The sequence below is a fragment of the Balaenoptera ricei genome, chromosome X (assembly GCF_028023285.1).
Source record: "Balaenoptera ricei isolate mBalRic1 chromosome X, mBalRic1.hap2, whole genome shotgun sequence".
NCBI classification, from domain to species: Eukaryota; Metazoa; Chordata; class Mammalia; order Artiodactyla; family Balaenopteridae; genus Balaenoptera; species Balaenoptera ricei.
Window position 1 is genome coordinate 136,167,505 of NC_082660.1, and position 17,213 is coordinate 136,184,717.

The 17,213-nt window shown below is 51.3% G+C and overlaps 1 protein-coding gene across 1 annotated transcript; it reads right to left on the bottom strand.

Annotated features, from left to right (window-relative positions):
* Positions 1-649: 649 nt before the first annotated feature.
* On the bottom strand, positions 650-14,194 carry LOC132357235 (myosin-8-like). Its single transcript, XM_059910508.1, is given in 11 exon segments — positions 650-922; positions 1,928-2,023; positions 2,584-2,667; positions 2,669-2,692; positions 2,877-3,050; positions 3,360-3,485; positions 5,097-5,300; positions 5,381-5,689; positions 6,467-6,591; positions 7,334-7,368; positions 14,175-14,194. Coding segments are annotated over 11 exon segments (1,347 nt in total). The 3' UTR covers positions 650-772.
* Between the last annotated feature and the right edge of the window lie 3,019 nt (positions 14,195-17,213).

Consider the following 17,213-nt stretch of genomic DNA (forward strand, 5'->3'; position numbering starts at 1 on the left):
TTTTGTAGATCTTTTTACAAAAATTTTATGTTGGAGTGTAGTTGATTAACAATGATGTGTTAGTTACAGGTGTACAGCAGAGTGATTCACTTATACCCATACAAGTATCCATTCTTTTTCAAATTCTTTTCCCGTTTAGGTTATTACAGAATACTGAGCCGAGTTCCCTGTGCTATACACTAGGTTCTTGTTGATTATCTATTTTAAATATAGTAGACACAGCTTCTTATTTGTTGACTGCCTTTCTTTCCTTGCAGAATATAAGTTCCCAGAGGGAGGGAACTATGCTTTGTTCACTGCTATTCCCATAGTACTGAGAGCAGGGCCCGGCGCATAGTAGATGCTCAGTAACCACCTGTGGAGCGGGTGCATGAGTGTGTCCTGTCTGAAGGCGTAACCTCAGTGAGTGGTTTCCTTAGTCATTTGTAACAGTCTAGAGAGACTTAATAAAATTACGTCCAGTAAAAGATAATAGTGTGTGTGTGTGTGTGTGTGGTGGAGCTGGAGATGGGAAAGGGGATGCGGGGTGGTGAGGGAGGTACAGATATTGAATGTTCCACAAAGCCATATATAATGTTAGAATAATAATAGCTAGGTGAGAACTGTGTTTGAGAATAAGTAATTTTGGAAGTAAATGAGTCTGGTTCAGTTTATCAGTTCACTGTAGTTTTTATTTATTCAACATGAGGAGAAAAACATCACAAAGCAAGTGACCCAAAATGGCACATTTTGTGCATTTCTTCAGCCCCTTGGCAGCATCAGGCAGATGTGTTCACTCTGCACTGACTTGTGTGTGAATCTCCCGGCTCTTCACCCGCAGCTTGTTGACCTGGGACTCGGCAATGTCAGCCCGTTCCTCGGCCTCCTCCAGCTCCTGCTGGAGCTTGCGGAATTTGGCAAGATTAGCATTGGATTGTTCCTCCTAAGAATAAAGTTGTGAGAGTTAGACTTTGTGGTTCTCATTGCACTTGTCACAAACAGGATTATTTCCTCAACTCAGATATTTCCTTCTTACGGTTTGTTTGTCATATCTGATTTCAAATCCAGACAGAACTTGTAACTTCAGTTACATTTTTTACTCTAAAGAATGAAAGAAGAAATAGTTTTGAAATGGAAGAGACGAGCTCATTATGTCAAACCCATGTATACGTGCAGTCTATTTACGATGTATGGACTGAGTGGAAAGGAGGAAGAGACCCATGTGCGCTCGCTCACAGAGGTTAGACAGTAAATGTAAGGTCAAATTCTAACTTTGGGAAAATCCCAGTTGAAGTGTTTTTGCCATATATGTTGACTCTGGTATACAGAGATGCTGCGGGTGGGGGGATGGGGATAGGAAGAAAGTATGCCCTTTGTTGGTTGCACTTACTACCATTCGTGCCTCTCCCTTTCGTGTTCCCTTTTCTTACCTCTTACCCACTACATTGTGTCTGGAAGAGTGGGGAACAACCAGGAAAAGTGAAGCTGGAGAATCTCCCAACACATCCTAATTTGCTACAGCGAATGTGCAGGGATAAGTCCCTGCTGATGACAGTGGTAGTGAGGGAAGGAGTCAGCTGGGGTAAAAGATTTCTGTTTGGCTTTTGGGAACAATTGATTTTGTGCCTTTCTAGAGGGAGAGGAATATTTATCATGGTGTTAGATTTTCTGCTGGATATTCTTTGCAGCTATCAAGTAAGGTGGGTTATTTGGAATTTTCTTTTTTTCCCCCAACCCCTACAAATTGCTTAATAATAAAAATATCTCGTCTTGAGGTCTTATTCTATAATTAGGATTTGGGGGTAAATTCATATTTATATCCTCTCTCTTAAAATAAGAATGACATATTCTTACTTGGTCTCTTTCTTTCTCATTAACACATTCTCTTAATATACTTTCTACCCCCAACGAAGTTTTCTTCTTCCCTCAAGGGCTTAAAGATACTTACAGCCTCCTCAGCTTGTCTCTTGTATGATTTCACCTTTGCCTGTAATTTATCTACCAGGTCTTGCAGCCTGAGAACATTCTTGCGGTCTTCCTCAGTCTGGAAGTTTGAAAAAAATGGTCCGCATTGAATCCAACAAAATCAACCCACTACAGGTGGTGAAGTAAATCACTTTGATATGATGGCAGGTGGGCCTGGGGTAAATGTGGTCAACTCTGAGGCTTCCTTCATAGTATTAACAGTAGCCACTCTTGTTAAATGTCCACTGTGTGCAGGCACTATATTGGAGAGTTATACACGTCTCTAATCCTTACCTGCCTACTCTGGTGAGTAGATGTTTTTATTCTATTTTACAGGTGATGAATTAAGGTTGAGAGTGTTAGGTAACCTATCCGAGTTTAAAAAGTAAGAGGCCAAACTAGGACTAATACCAGTTTATCTGTCTTTGAAACCTGTATTCTTTCCTCACTTGCACGATTTTCTAAAGGCCTTCCTGATTTTCCTAGCTTAGGAAAGGGTCTGTGATAGGTGATTGTGTCATTTGCCCCTTATGTATATCGAGTTAACATGTAGCTGTTTGTGAGTACCACATAGTCACCAGGTTTTCAATTTCCCTTTGTGCAGGAAGTCTGGATATTCTAGAAAGCTCTTCCCCTTACCTGGTAGGTGAGTTCCTTTACTCTTCTCTCGTGTTTCCGCAAACCTTTAACAGCCTCAGCATTACGTTTCTGCTCACTTTCAACCTACCTCTCCTTCAAGCTCACGTACCTACAATCAAGAAAGATACTTATATAGTCAGTCTTGGGGGATGTTAATTACCTCAGGACCTACTGACGATATTGGGTGGCTGTCCCCAGCCACAGGATAAGGATGGGAGTCAATATACAAGAAGAGAGAAGGATCGGGGAGTGCCGTTTTCACTTTCCGGATTCAGAGAGATTGAGAGACCCACCCTGGCCTCCAGCTTCTGGATGTGCTTCTTGCCACCCTTCAGGGCCAGCTGCTCAGCCTCGTCCAGGCGGTGCTTCAGGTCCTTCACCGTCTGCTCCAGGTTCTTCTTCATCCGCTCCAGGTGGGCGCTGGTGTCCTGCTCCTTCTCTGTCAGCTCCTCGGCCATCATGGCCGCCTGGTTAAGTTCACAAGAGGCATCAGTGGGCCACCCACCCCTCCTATGCGGGCACACGGAGGGTGCTGTGAGGCTGGTACTAGGCACGCTGATGCTTTCCTCCTTGCCGCAGCCACCGCTGATGCTTCATGGTTCCCCTCCCACTTTGCCTCTGCTGAGGCTCCGTCTCCTTCCGTCTCTCCGGGAAGCCACCACTGACTGAATGCAGGGGTGAGGAGAGGAAACCTACTTGCAGGTCCCAAAGGGGCGGCGTAGAAGCCCCTTTCTTATCTCCAGACAGCATCTCTGATAAGAAAGAATGGAGCGCACATCCTTGACATCCTTCTTGGCCTTCTCCTCTGCATTTTTGGACTCCTGGATAGACTTCTCCACCTCTGCCTGGCATTGGGCTATGTCAGCTTCCAGTTTTTTCTTGGTATTTATCAGGCACGTGTTCTACAAGAAAAATTAGATAAGAGGTTCGGGCTACATTTGGACACTTACAACGATTGGAAGGGAGAGGGTTGGGTGGGGAAAGAAGTCAAGCTCGAGAATGTTCCATTTCTTATTTTTCACACAGGTGAAAAAAAATTAAAGAGACTTTCATTTTTGATAGACAGATATCCCAAAACAGGCCCAAGAATTGTACATAAAAGAATTGAGTAAATGATAAATGTGGACATTCAAATATTTGAGGAAGGATAAATTATTTAGTTAAAGGTGCTGGAACAAGGAAATGGTTGACATAACTATGTGAAATGAAAAATAATTCTCATGATCAAAACATTGTACAGAGTTGTTAGGATGATGACAAACGAGGAAACATTTGCAATGTGCATTACTGAAAAAATAGTTCCTTCCTTAATATGTAAAAAAGACAAATCATTAAGAAAAAAGGGCAAAAGTACAAATAGCTAAGACACACCAGAAGAAATACAAATAGCCAACAAATACGACAAAATGTTCCACCTCATTAGTAATCAAAGAAATAAGAATTTTTAAAATGAGGCATTTTCAACCATAAAATCGGTGAAGATTAAAAAAAAAATAATAGCTAAGCACTCTCACTTATTTTCCCCATGGGAGTAAAAATTGGGACAGGTTTGTTAAAGACCAATTTACAACATATCATAAATGTCTTTGCTGTTTTGACCATGAATATATACTTCCAGGAATTTACTTATTTTTAGGAATATTAAGGAAATAGTAATCATGGATATATGTGAAAATTTAGTTATGAAGAAGTTAGTCATACAATCTTCTAATCATAAAAATTTTTATTGGGAACAGTCTAAAAATATCCAACCGTAGAAGACTGATTAAATAAATGTGCCATAATACACAACTAAAATGGACTGCTTTTCTGCCATTAAAAAACTGTATCATAGAAAACTATTTTAAAATATAGAAATATGTTCACAAGACGTTGTTAAATGAAAAAAAGTTGCAAAAGGATTGATCACGTTTACAAAAAATATCATATTTATGTATAGACACAAGAGCCTAGAATAGGAGATCCCAAAATGCTAACAATATGGTTGGTATTCTTCTAGTTTTTTGGCTAATTCAAAAAATAGTTTTTAAAGCAAGGAATTTTGGGGGAATTCCCTGGCAGTCCAGTGATTAGGGCTTTGTGTTTCCACCGCGCGGGGCGCGGGTTCAATCTCTGGTTGGGGAACTAAGATCCCGTATGCCATGTGGTGTGGTCCAAAAAAATAAGAAATGAAACAAGGAATTCTTGAACTTTCCTGAAAGTAATTATTTCAAAAGACAATCCTAATTTTCTAAGCTTGCAGCTTAAATGTTACTGCCTCTGTGAAGCCTTTTCCAGCCCTTTTATGCAATAATTTGTCATGCCTTGCTCTGATTTCCCCATGATCTTTTATCTTCAGATAAAAGAAAGCTCAGCAATCTGTCCATCTAGAGACCAAGTTATTCCAAGAACTAGGCCTAATGAAAGTTTGTCTTGACCGCTAGCCTGGAAGGAGCGGTGGGAACTCCTCTCCATCAAGCCTGGGTCCTGCCTGCCTCCAGGGTGGACCCAGAGTGGAGTGAGGACGGACACACGTGGGAGTGAAGGAGCTGCACGCGGTCGCTGGCCTCCAGCAGCTTGTGCTCCGCCAGCTTGCGGGTGCGCTCCGTCCGTGCCAGGGCCACCTTCCTCTCCTCCGGCTCCTCCAGCAAGAGGCCATTCCTGCGCTCCACGAGGGCCAGCTGCTCCTTGTGGTACTCGCTGCTCCTCAGGGTGTCATCCAGATGCAGCTGGGAGTCGTTCACGAGAAACCAGTGGTGAGACCGGAGCCCAGGGCAGGCTGAGGTCCCGCCAGGTCCTCCAGGGGCCGTGCACTCACCTTGAGCTGGCTCTGGACTGAGCACAGGTGTTTCTGGGTCTCTGCCACCTGGCGGTTGGAGTGGCCCAGCTGAATCTCCATCTCACTGAGGTCTCTCTCCATCTTCTTCTTCAGCCTCAGAGCAACATTCCGGCTCCAGATCTCAGCATCCAGCACGCTTTGCATGGCCTTTGCTGCCCGCTGGCTGTTTCTTTTCAGCTGCTCGATTTCTTCTTCCTTCTCAGTGATCTTGCGGTCAAGCTCAGATTTCAGCTGGTTCAACTCTAGCTGGACACGCAAAATCTTGCCCTCTTCATGCTTCAAGGAACCCTGATAAAAGTAAAGGAGTGATTGGGATTGCCGAGGGCAGCCACCTTCTTGAATGAGGTTTTTCATCCCCATTAGGATAAAAAGGGTATTATTAGGCTCATTTTACAAATAAATAGAACAGTACTCAAAAAGGTCAAACAGTTTGCTCCCAAATTGTTACTAGTAATGAAACTAGAATTGAAGCTTTGTTGTTAACAATTTTATGTCTTGAGAAGGACAGAGCATCGTTTTCAATTAATAAAAATTTTGATTACTGTGTCTTTTTAAATAGTGACCATAAGTCAGGAGCCAACCTCTGCTCAAAAAAGACAGAGAAAGACAGAGGAATTGCTCTCCTGTTATCCTGCATAGTGCAAATTTCCCTAGACCCTCTTAAGCATCCGCCCCTCACTGGCCACAGCTGGTGATTGCATCAGGATCCTGCACTCTTTGGACCACACAGAATTCCCAGCAGCCAAAGATGACCTTGTATAACTCTCTGTTAAAACTAAGGGATTCTGAGCTGGCTCTCAGGATGTTTGGTGATTGAGTTCTTGCTTTCTGAGAGGAAGACGTTGAGGACATAATGAACAAGTTTATTTATTCAATAGGAGAAATACGATGGACTAGAGAACACTCATGAGGCGAGGCAGCAGAGAGCAGCTGGTCCCCCCCAGGGTGGGGGTGGGGCTGGATTCTTCCCATTGGAGCCCCAGTGCCTCCTGCAGGAAGGGCCCCTGGGGGTGGTCTAGTCCCCTTCCTCAGCGCCCCGCCCTCCTTCACATCTCAGACACGTGCCTCCACCTCTTCCAGGGCAGCCTGGAGGTCTGACTTTTCTTGCTGCACTCGCTTCCTGGTCTTCTCCAATTCCTGAAGATTCTTGCTCATTTCTGCAATCTGCATGGTTAAGTCGGAAATCTCTTCTGCAAAGCACAGGCTTGATTTAGGCTGTTTTCACAGGCTCTGTCTGATAGCACCGGCATTTGCCAGGGAATTTGGGGATTGGTGATTCATTCATGACCTTCATATAGGAGAGGACAAAGACAGGGAAACCTTTCGGGGGAGGTGTCGACAAGACACAGGTGTGTGGCCTCACCTGAAGATGCAGAGGGAGGAACAACAGAACACCTGTATGACCCTGAACCTTCACACGGTACACAAAAGGGTCACAGAGAGGACCGGGGGAGACTACTGTGGAGAAAACACATAGAATCATGGTCTCAGAAATAGAAGGGGCTTTAGAGGGCATTGGGTCTGGTCTAGTTTTGTAGGACAGCGGTCTGAGATCCTAAGGGATCTAGTGACAGGATCAAGGACACAAAGCCATGTAGAGACAGAATCCATGGAAGATATATTCTGTAGAAGAGCACGGAGCTTAGCAGCCCAGCGAAGCCTCTGTTCTCGAGAACAAGGCTTGGCTGTGACTATGCCTTACATGGGGGAAGTTTGGGTCCCAGGGTAAAGAGAATAGATGTGAGGATTTTGTGGGGAATCGGGAAGGAGGAGGTTGTGGCCAAATGGGGGAGTGGTGGCCAGAAGAGAAGGGGGGCTGTCACACACCTGTGATAGGGAGAGAGCTGGGGGCTGTCACACCCCTGTGACGGGAAGACAGCTGGGGGCTGTGACATACCTGTGATGGGGAGACAGTTGGGGGCAGTCACATACCTGTGACGTAGAGACGACTGGGGGCTGTCACATACCTGTGATAGGGAGAGAGTTGGGGGCTGTCAGGCACCTGTGGTGCAGAGACAGCTGGGGGCTGTCACATACCTGTGATTGGGAGACAGCTGGGGGCTGTGACTCACCGGTGATGGGGAGAGAGGTGGGGGCTGTGACTCACCTGTGATGGGGAGAGACGTGGGGGCTGTGACTCACCTGTGATGGGGAGAGAGATGGGGACTGCCACCTACCTGTGATGGGGAGAGAGCTGAGGGCTGTCACGCACCTGTGATGTGGAGACAGCTTGGGGTTGTCACATACCAGTGATGGGTAGAGAGCTGAGGGCTGTCACCCAAATGAGAAGGGGAGAGGGCTGGGGGCTGTCACACACCTGTGATATGGAGACAGCTGGGGACGGTCACACACCTGTGATGTGGAGACAGCTGGGGGCTGTCACATAGCTGTGATGGGGAGAAAGTTGGGGGCTGTCAGGGACCTGTGACGCAGAGACAGATGGGGCCTGTCACATACCTTTGATGGGGAGACAGCTGGGGGCTGTCACATACCTATGATGGGGAGAGAGTTGGGGGCTGTCAGGCACCTGTGATACGGAGAGAGCTGGGGGCTGTCACATACCTGTGATGCGGAGACAGCTGGGGGCTGTCACTCACCTGTGATGGGGAGAGAGCTGGGGGCTGTCACACAGCTGTGATGGGTAGAGACCTGGGGACTGTCAAACACCTATGATGGGGAGAGAGCTGGGGGCTGTCACATACCTGTGATGCGGAGAGAGCTGGTGGCTGTTTCATACCTGTGATGTGGAGACAGCTGGGGCTGTAACATACCTGTGATGGGGAGAGAGTTGGGGGCTGTCAGGCACCTGTGATGCGGAGACAGCTGGCGGCTGTCACATACCTATGATGGGGAGAGTGCTGGGGGCTGTCACTCCCCTGTCATGGGGAGAGACCTGGAGGATATCACACACCTGTGATGGGGAGAGAGCAGGGGGCTGTCACTCACCTGTAATGGGGAGAGACCTGGGGGCTGTCACACAGCTGTGATGGGGAAAGAGATGGGGACTGTCAAACACCTGTGATAGGGAGAGACCTGGGGGCTGTCACATACCTGTGATGCGGAGACAGCTGGTGTCTTTCAGATACCTGTGAAGTGGAGACAGTTGGGGGCTGACACATACCTGTGATGGGGAGAAAGTTGGGGGCTCTCAGGCACCTGTGACGAGGAGAGAGCTGGGGGCTGTCACATACCTGTGATGGGGAGAAAGCAGGGGGCTGTCACTCACTTGTGATAGGGAGAGACCTGGGGGCAGTCGCACACCTGTGATGGGAGAGAGCTGGGGGCTGTCACTCACCTGTGCTGGGGAGAGAGCAGGGGGCTGTCACACACCTCTGATGGTGAGAGAGGTGGGGACTGTCAAACACCTGTGATGGGAAGAGAGCTAGTGGTTGCCACATACCTGTGATGTGGAGACAATGGGGGCTGTCACATACCTGTGATGGGGAGAGAGTTGGGGGCTGTTAGGCTCCTGTGATGCGGAGACAGCTGGGGGCTGTCAGATACCTGTGATGGGGAGAGACCTGGTTGTTGTCACTCACCTGTGATGTGGAGAGAGCAGGGGGCTGTCACACACCTGTGATGGGGAGAGAGATGGGGACTGTCACATACCTGAGTCCCTGAGACAGTTGGGGGTTGTCACATACCTGTGATGGGGAGAGAGCTGGAGGCTGCCACTCACCTGTGATGGGGAGGGAGCTGGGGGCTGTCACTCACCTGTAATGGGGAGAGAGAGGGGGGCTCTCACTCACCAGGGATGGGGAGAGAGCTGGGTGCTGTCACCCACCTGTGAATGGAAGAGAGCTGGGCGTTGTCACGCACCTGTGATATGGAGACAACTGGGGAAGGTCACACACCTGTGATGGGGAGAGAGCTTGGGGTTGTCACATAACAGTTATGTGGAGAGAGCTGGGGGCTGTCACCTATAATGGGGAGACAGCTGGGGGATGTCATATACCTGTGATGTGGAGACAGCTGGGGCCTGTCATATACCTGTGATGGGGGGAGAGTTGGGGGCTGTCACGCACCTGTGAGGCGGAGACAGCTGGGGGCTGTCACAAACCTGTGATGGGGAGAGCGCTGGGGGTTCTTACTCACCTGTAATGGGAAGAGAGATGGGGGCTGTCAATCACCTGTGATGGGGAGAGAGCTGGGGGCTGTCACTCACCTGTGATGGGGAGAGAGATGGGGGCTGTCACATACCTGTGATGGGGAGAGAGCTGGGGACGGTCACACACCTGTGATGGGGAGAGAGTTGGGGCCTGTCAGTCAACTGTGATGTGGTGACAGCTGGGGGCTGTCAAATACTTCTGATGGGGAGAGAGCTTGGGGGCTTTCACTCACCTGTGATGGGGAGAGTGCTGGGTGTGGTCACACAAAAGTGATGTGGAGAGATATTGGGGCTGTCACTTACTTGTGATGGGGAGAGAGATGGGGGCTGTCAATCATCTGTGATGGGGAGAGAGCTGGGGGCTGTCACATACATGTGATTGAGAAGGGAGCTGGGGGCTGTCACTCACCTGTGATGTGGAGAGAGCTGGGGGCTGTCACATACCTGTGATGTGGAGACAGGTGGGGGGTGTCACATACCCGTGAAGGGGAGAGAGTTGAGGGCTGTCAGGCACCTGTGTTGTGGAAAAAGCTGGGGGCTGTCACATACCTGTGATGGGGAGAGAGCTGGGGGCTGTCACACAGCTGTGAAGGGGAGATGGATGGGGACTGTCAAACACCTGTGATGGAGAGTGAGCTGGGGCTCACACATATTTGTGATGCGGTGACAAGTCGTGGCTGTCACATTCCTGTGATGTGGAGATACTGGGGTCTGTCACATACCTGTGATGGGGAGAGAGTTGGGGGCTGTCAGGCACCTGTGATGCGGAGACAGCTGGGGGCTGTCACATACCTGTGATGGGGAGAAGGTTGGGGCTGTCGGGCATCTATGATGTGGAGACACCTGGGGGCTGTCACATACCTGTGATGGGGAGAGAGCTGGGGGCTTAAAATCACCTGTGATGGGGAGAGACCTGTGGGCTGTTACTCACCTGTAATGGGGAGAGGGCTGGGGGCTGTCACACACCTGTGATGGGGAAGGCAATGGGGATTGTCAAACACCTGTGATGGGGAGAGAAATGGGGGCTGTCACATACCTGTGATGTGGAGACAGGTGGGGGCTGTCACATACCTGTTATGGGGAGAAAGCTAGGGGTTGTCACATACCTGTGATGGGGAGAGAGTTGGGGGCGGTCAGGCTCCTGTGATGCTTAGACAGCTGGGGGCTGTCAGATACCTGTGATGGGTAGAGAGCTGGGGGCTGTCACTCACCTGTAATGGGGAGAGAGATGGGGGCTGTCTCTCACCTGTGAAGGGGAAAGAGTTGGGCGTTGTCACGCACCTGTGATATGGAGACAGCTGGGGACGGCACACACCTGTGATGGGGAGAGACCATGAGCTTGTCATATACATGTGATGTGGAGACAGCTGGGGTCTATCACATACCTATAATGGGGAGACAGTTGGGGGCTGTCACATACTTGTGATGGGGAGAGAGTTGGGGGCTGTCACTCACCTGTGAGGCGGAGACAGCTGTGGGTTGTCACATATCTATCATGGGGAGAGAGCTGGGGGCTGTCACTCACCTGTGATGGGGAGAGAGATGGGGACTGTCAAACACCTATGATATGGAGAGAGCTGGGTGCTGTCACATACCTGTGATGGGGAGAGAGTTGGGGGCTGTCACTCACCTGTGAGGCGGAGACAGCTGTGGGTTGTCACATATCTATCATGGGGAGAGAGCTGGGGGCTGTCACACAAAAGTGATGTGGAGAGAGCTTGGGGCTATCACTCACCTGTGATATGGAGACAGCTGGGGATGGTCACACACCTGTGACGAGGAGAGAGCTTGGCGTTGTCACATACCTGTGATGGGGAGAGAGCTGGGGGCTGTCACTCACCTGTGATGGGGAGAGAGCTGGGGGCTAACACACACCTGTGATGGGGAGAGAGTTGGGGGCTGCAGACACCTGTGATGGGGAGAGAGCTTGGGGCTGTCACTTACTGTGATGGGGAAAGAGATGGGGACTGTCAAACTCTTCTGATTGGGAGAGAGCGGGGGCCTGTCTCCTACCTATGATGCTGAGACAGCTGGGGGCTGTCACATACCTGTGATGTGCAGAGAGATGGGGGCTGTCACATACCTGTGATGGGGAGAGAGCTGGGACTGTCATGCAACTGTGATATGCAGAAGGCTGGGGACGGTCCCACACCTGTGATGGGGAGAGTGTTGGGGGCTGTCAGGCAACTGTTAGGCAGTGACAGCTGGGGCCTGTCAAATACCTCTGATGGGGAGAAAGCTGTAGGCTGTCACTCACCTGTGATGGGGAGACAGCTGAAGGCTCCAACACACCTGAGATGGGCAGAGAGCATGGGGCTGTAACTCACTTGTAATGTGGAGAGAGCTGGGGTCTGTCACATATATGTGATGGGGAGAGAGTAGGGGACTGTCAAACACCTGTGATGGGGAGAGAGCTGGGGGCTGTCACGCACCTGTGATGGGGAGAGAGCTGGGGGCTGTCACGCACCTGTGATGGGGAAAGAGATGGGGACTGTCAAACAACTGTGATGGGGAGAGAGCTGGGGGCTTTCACATACCAGTGATGCAGAGAGAGCTGGGGCCTGTCACTGACCTTTGATGGCGAGAGAGCTGTGGGCTTTCACACACCTATGATGGGGAGAGAGAAGGGGACTGTCAAACACCTGTGATGGGGAGATAGCTGGGGGCTGTCACACACCAGTGATGGGGAGAGTGATGGGATCTGTCAAATACCTGTGATGGGGACAGAGCTGGGGTCTGACACATACCTGTAATGTGGAGACAGGTGGGGGCTGTCACATACCTTTGACGGGGAGAGAGTTGAGGGCTGTCGGGCACCTGTGATGCGGAGACAGCTTGGCGCTGTCACATACATGTGATGGGGAGACAGCCTGGGGCCGTCCATCACCTGTGATGGGGAGAGAGCTGGGTCCTGTCACACACCTGTGATGGGGAGAGAGATGTTGACTGTCTAACACCTGGGATGGGGAGAGGGCAGGGGCTCAGACGTCCCTATGATGCGTAGACTGCTAGTTGTTGTCAAATAACTGTGACGTGGAGACAATGGTGGCTGTCACATACCAGTGATGGGGAGAGTGCAGGGGGCTGTCATTCCCCTGTTTTGTGGAGAGAGCTGGGGACTGTCACTCACCTGTGATGGGGAGAGAGCTGGAGACTGTCAAATACCTGTAATGGGGAGAGAGTTGGGGGCTTCCAGGCACCTGTGAGGGGGAGAGAGATGTGGGTTGTCACATGACTATCATGGGGAGAGCTGGGGGCTGTCACATACCTGTGATGCGGAGACAGCTAGTTGCTGTCACATACCTGTGATGTGGAGACAGCTGGGGGCTCTCACATCCCTGTGATGGGGAGAGAGTTGGTTGCTGTCAGGCACCTGTGATGCGTAGACAGCTGGCAGTTGTCACATACCTGTGATGGGGAGAGAGCCGGGGGCTGTCACTCACGTGTGATGGGGAGAGAGATGGGGACTGTCACATATCTGTAATGTAGAGAGAGCTGGGGGCTGTCACTCACTGTGATGAGGAAATATATGGGGACTGTCAAACCCTTCTGATTGGGAGAGAACTGGGGCCTGTCACATACCTATAATGCTGAGACAGCTGGGGGCTGTCACATACCTGTGATGCTGAGACACCTGGGGGCTGTCACATACATGTGATGGGGAGAGAGCTGGGACTGTCACGCACCTGTGATATGGAGACAGCTGGGGACGGTCCCACACCTGTGATGCAGAGAGTGTTGGGGGCTGTCAGGCAACTGTTATGCGGTGACAGCATGGGGCTGTCAAATACCTTTGATGGGGAGAAAGCGGGTGGCTGTCACTCACCTGTGATTTGGAGACAGCTGAGGGCTCTCACACACCTGTGATGGGGAGAGAGCATGGGGCTGTAACTCGCCTGTAATGGAGGGAGAGCTGGGGGCTGTCACATACGTGTGATGGGGAGAGAGTAGGGGACTGTCAAACACCTGTGATGGGGAGAGAGCTGGGTACTGTCACATACATCTGAAGGGGTGAGTGCTGGGGGCTGTCAGGCACCTGTGATGGGGAGAGAGCTGGGGGCTGTCACACACCTGTGATGGGGAAAGAGATAGGGACTGTCAAACACATGTGATGGGGAGAGAGCTGGGGGCTGTCACATACCTGTGATGCAGAGAGAGCTGCGGCCTGTCACTGACCTTTGATGGCGAGAGAGCTGTGGGTTTTCACATACCTGTGATGGGGAGAGAGAAGGGGACTGTCAAACACCTGTGACTGGGAGATAACTGGGGGCTGTCACATACCTGTGATGGGGAGAGAGATGGGGCCTGTCACATACCTGTGATGGGGAGAGAGCTTGGGGCTGTCACCCACTTGTGATGGGGAGAGAGCTGGGGGCTGTTACCCACCTGTGATGGGTAGAGAGATGGGGGCTGTCAATCACCTGTGATGGGGAGAGAGCTGGGGTCTATCACACACCTGTGATGGGGAGAGTGATGGGGAATGTCACACACCTGTGATGGGGAGAGATCTGGTGGCTGTCACATACCTGTGATGTGGAGATAGGTGGGGGCTGTCACATACTTGTGATGGGGAGAGAGTTGGGGGTTGTCAGGCACCTGTAATGGGGAGACAGCTGGGGCCATCACATACCTGTGATGGGGAGAGAGCTGGGGGCTGTCACTCACCTGTGATCGGGAGAGGACATGGGGCTGTCACCCACCTGTGAAGGGGAGAGAGCTGGGAGCTTTCTCGCACCTGTGATATGGAGACAGCTGGGGACGGTCACACACCTGTGATGGGGAGAGAGCTGGTGGCTGTCACATATCTGTGATGTGGAGATAGGTGGGGGCTATCACATACCTGTAATTGGGAGAGAGCTGGGGCCGTCACTCACCTGTGATGGGGAGACAGCTGGGTGCTGTCACACACCTGTGATGGGGAGAGAGATGGGGACTGTCACATACCTGTGATGCTGATACAGCTGGGGACTGTCACATACCTGTGATGGGGAGAGAGCTGGGGCTGTCACGCTCTTGTGATATGGAGATAGATGGGGTCGGTCACACACTTGTGATGGGGAGAGAGTTGGGGAGTGTCAGGCAACTGTGATGCGGTGTCAGCTGGGGGCTGTCAAATACCTCTGATGGGGGGAGAGCTGGGGGATGTCACTCACCTGTGATGGGGAGAGATCTTGGGGCTGTCACTCAACTGTGATGGGGAGAGAGATGGGGGCTGTCCCATACCTGTGATGTGGAGACAGCTGGTGTCTTTCACATATCTGTGATGTGGAGACAGCTGGCGCATGCAACAAACCTGTGATGGGGAGAGAGTTGGGGGCTGTCAGGTACCTTTCATGCAGAGAGAGCTGGGGGATGTCACATACATGTGATGGGGAGACAGCCGGAGGCCGTCACTCACCTGTGATGGGGAGAGAGCTGGGGGCTGTCATCCACCTGTGAAGGGGAGAGAGCTGGGCGTTGTCAAGCACCTGTGATATGGAGACATCTGGGGACGGTCACACCCCTGTGATGGGGAGAGAGTTTGGGGTTGTCACATAAATGTGATATGGAGAAAGCTGTGGTCTATCACATACCAATAATGGAGAGACAGCTGGGGGCTGTGACATACCTGTGATGGGGAGAGAATAGGGGGCTGTCATGCACCTGAGATGGGGAGAGAGCTGGGGACTGTCACATATCTGTGAGTTGGAGACAGCTGGGGGTTGTCACACACCTGTGATGGGGAGAGAGTTGGGGCTGTTACACACCTGTGATAGGGAGAGAAATGGGGACTGTTACTCACCTGTGATGGGGAGAGAGCTGGGGGTTGTCACTGAACTGTAATGGGGAGAGAGATGGGAGCTGTCACTCACCTGTGATGTGGAGAGAGATGGTGGCCGTCACATACCTGGAACGGGGAGAGAGATGGGGCCTGCCAGGCACCTGTGATTCACAGATAGCTGAGGGCTGTCACATACCAGTGATGTGGAGACAGCTAGGGGCTGTCACATACCTGTTATTAGGAGAGATTTGGGGGCTCTCAGGCACCTGTGACCCGGAGAGAGCTGGGGGTTTTCACATACCTGTGATGGGGAGAGAGCTGGGGGCTGTCACTCACCTATGATGGGGAGAGAGCTGTGGACTGTCACATACCTGTGAGGCGGAGACATCTGGGGGTTGTCACACACCTGTGACGGTTAGAGAGTTGGGGCCTGTCAGGTACCTGTGATGCGGAGACAGCTGGGGGCTGTCACATACCTGTGATGGGGAGAGAGCTGGGGGATGTCACTCACCAGTGATGGGGAAAGAGCTGGGGGCTGTCACACACCTGTGATGTGGAGAGAGATGGGGACTGTCACATACCTGTAATGCTGAGACAGCTGGGGTCTGTCACATACCTGTGATGGGGAGAGAGCTGGGGGCTGTCACTCACCTTTCATTAGGAGAGAGCTGGGGGCTGTCACTCACCTGTCATGTGGAGACTGCTGGTGGCTGTCACATACCTGTGATGGGGAGAGAGCTGGTGGCTGCCACTCACCTGTGATGGGGAAAGAGCTGGGGTCTGTCACACACCTGTGATGGGGAGAGAGTTGTGGATTGTCACATAATTGTAATGCAGAGACAGCGGTGTGCTCTCACACACTGGTGATGGGGAGAGAGCTGTGGGCTGTCACACACCTGTGATGGGGAGAGAGATGGAGACTGTCACATACATGTAATGCTGAGACAGCTGGGGGCTGTCACATACCTGTGATGGAGAGAGAGCTGGGGGCTGCCACTCACCTGTGATGGGGAAAGAGCTGGGGTCTGTCACACACCTGTGATGGGGAGAGAGTTGTGGATTGTCACATAATTGTAATGCAGAGACAGCGGTGTGCTCTCACACACTGGTGATGGGGAGAGAGCTGTGGGCTGTCACACACCTGTGATGGGGAGAGAGATGGAGACTGTCACATACATGTAATGCTGAGACAGCTGGGGGCTGTCACATACCTGTGATGGAGAGAGAGCTGGGGGCTGTCACTCACCGTTGATGGGGAGAGAGCTGTGGGCTGTCACCCACTTGTGCTGGGGAGAGAGCTGGGTGCTGTTACTCACCTGTAATGGGAAGAGAGATGGGGTCTGTCAATCACCTGTGATGGGGAGAGAGCTGGGGCTGTCACGCACCTGTGATATGGAGACAGCTGGGGACGGTCACACACCTGTGATGGGGAGAGAGCTTGGCGTTGTCACATACCTGTGATGTAGAGACTGCTGAGGGCTATCACATACCTGTAATTGGGAGAGAGCTGGGGCTGTCATGCACCTGTGATATGGAGATAGATGGGGTCGGTCACACACCTGTGATGGGGAGAGAGTTGGGGGTTGTCAGGCAACTGTGATGCGGTGTCAGCTGGGGGCTGTCAAATACCTCTGATGGGGAGAGAGCTGGAGGAAGTCACTCACCTGTGATGGGGAGAGATCTTGGGGCTGTCACTCACCTGTGATGGGGAGAGAGATGGGGGCTGTCACATACCTGTGATGTGGAGACAGCTGGTGTCTTTCACATATCTGTGATGTGGAGACAGCTGGCGCATGTAACATACCTGTGATGGGGAGAGAGTTGGGGGCTGTCAGGTACCTTTCATGCGGAGAGAGCTGGGGGATGTCACATACATGTGAGGGGGAGACAGCCGGAGGCCGTCACTCACCTGTGATGGGGTGAGAGCTGGGGGTTGTCACACA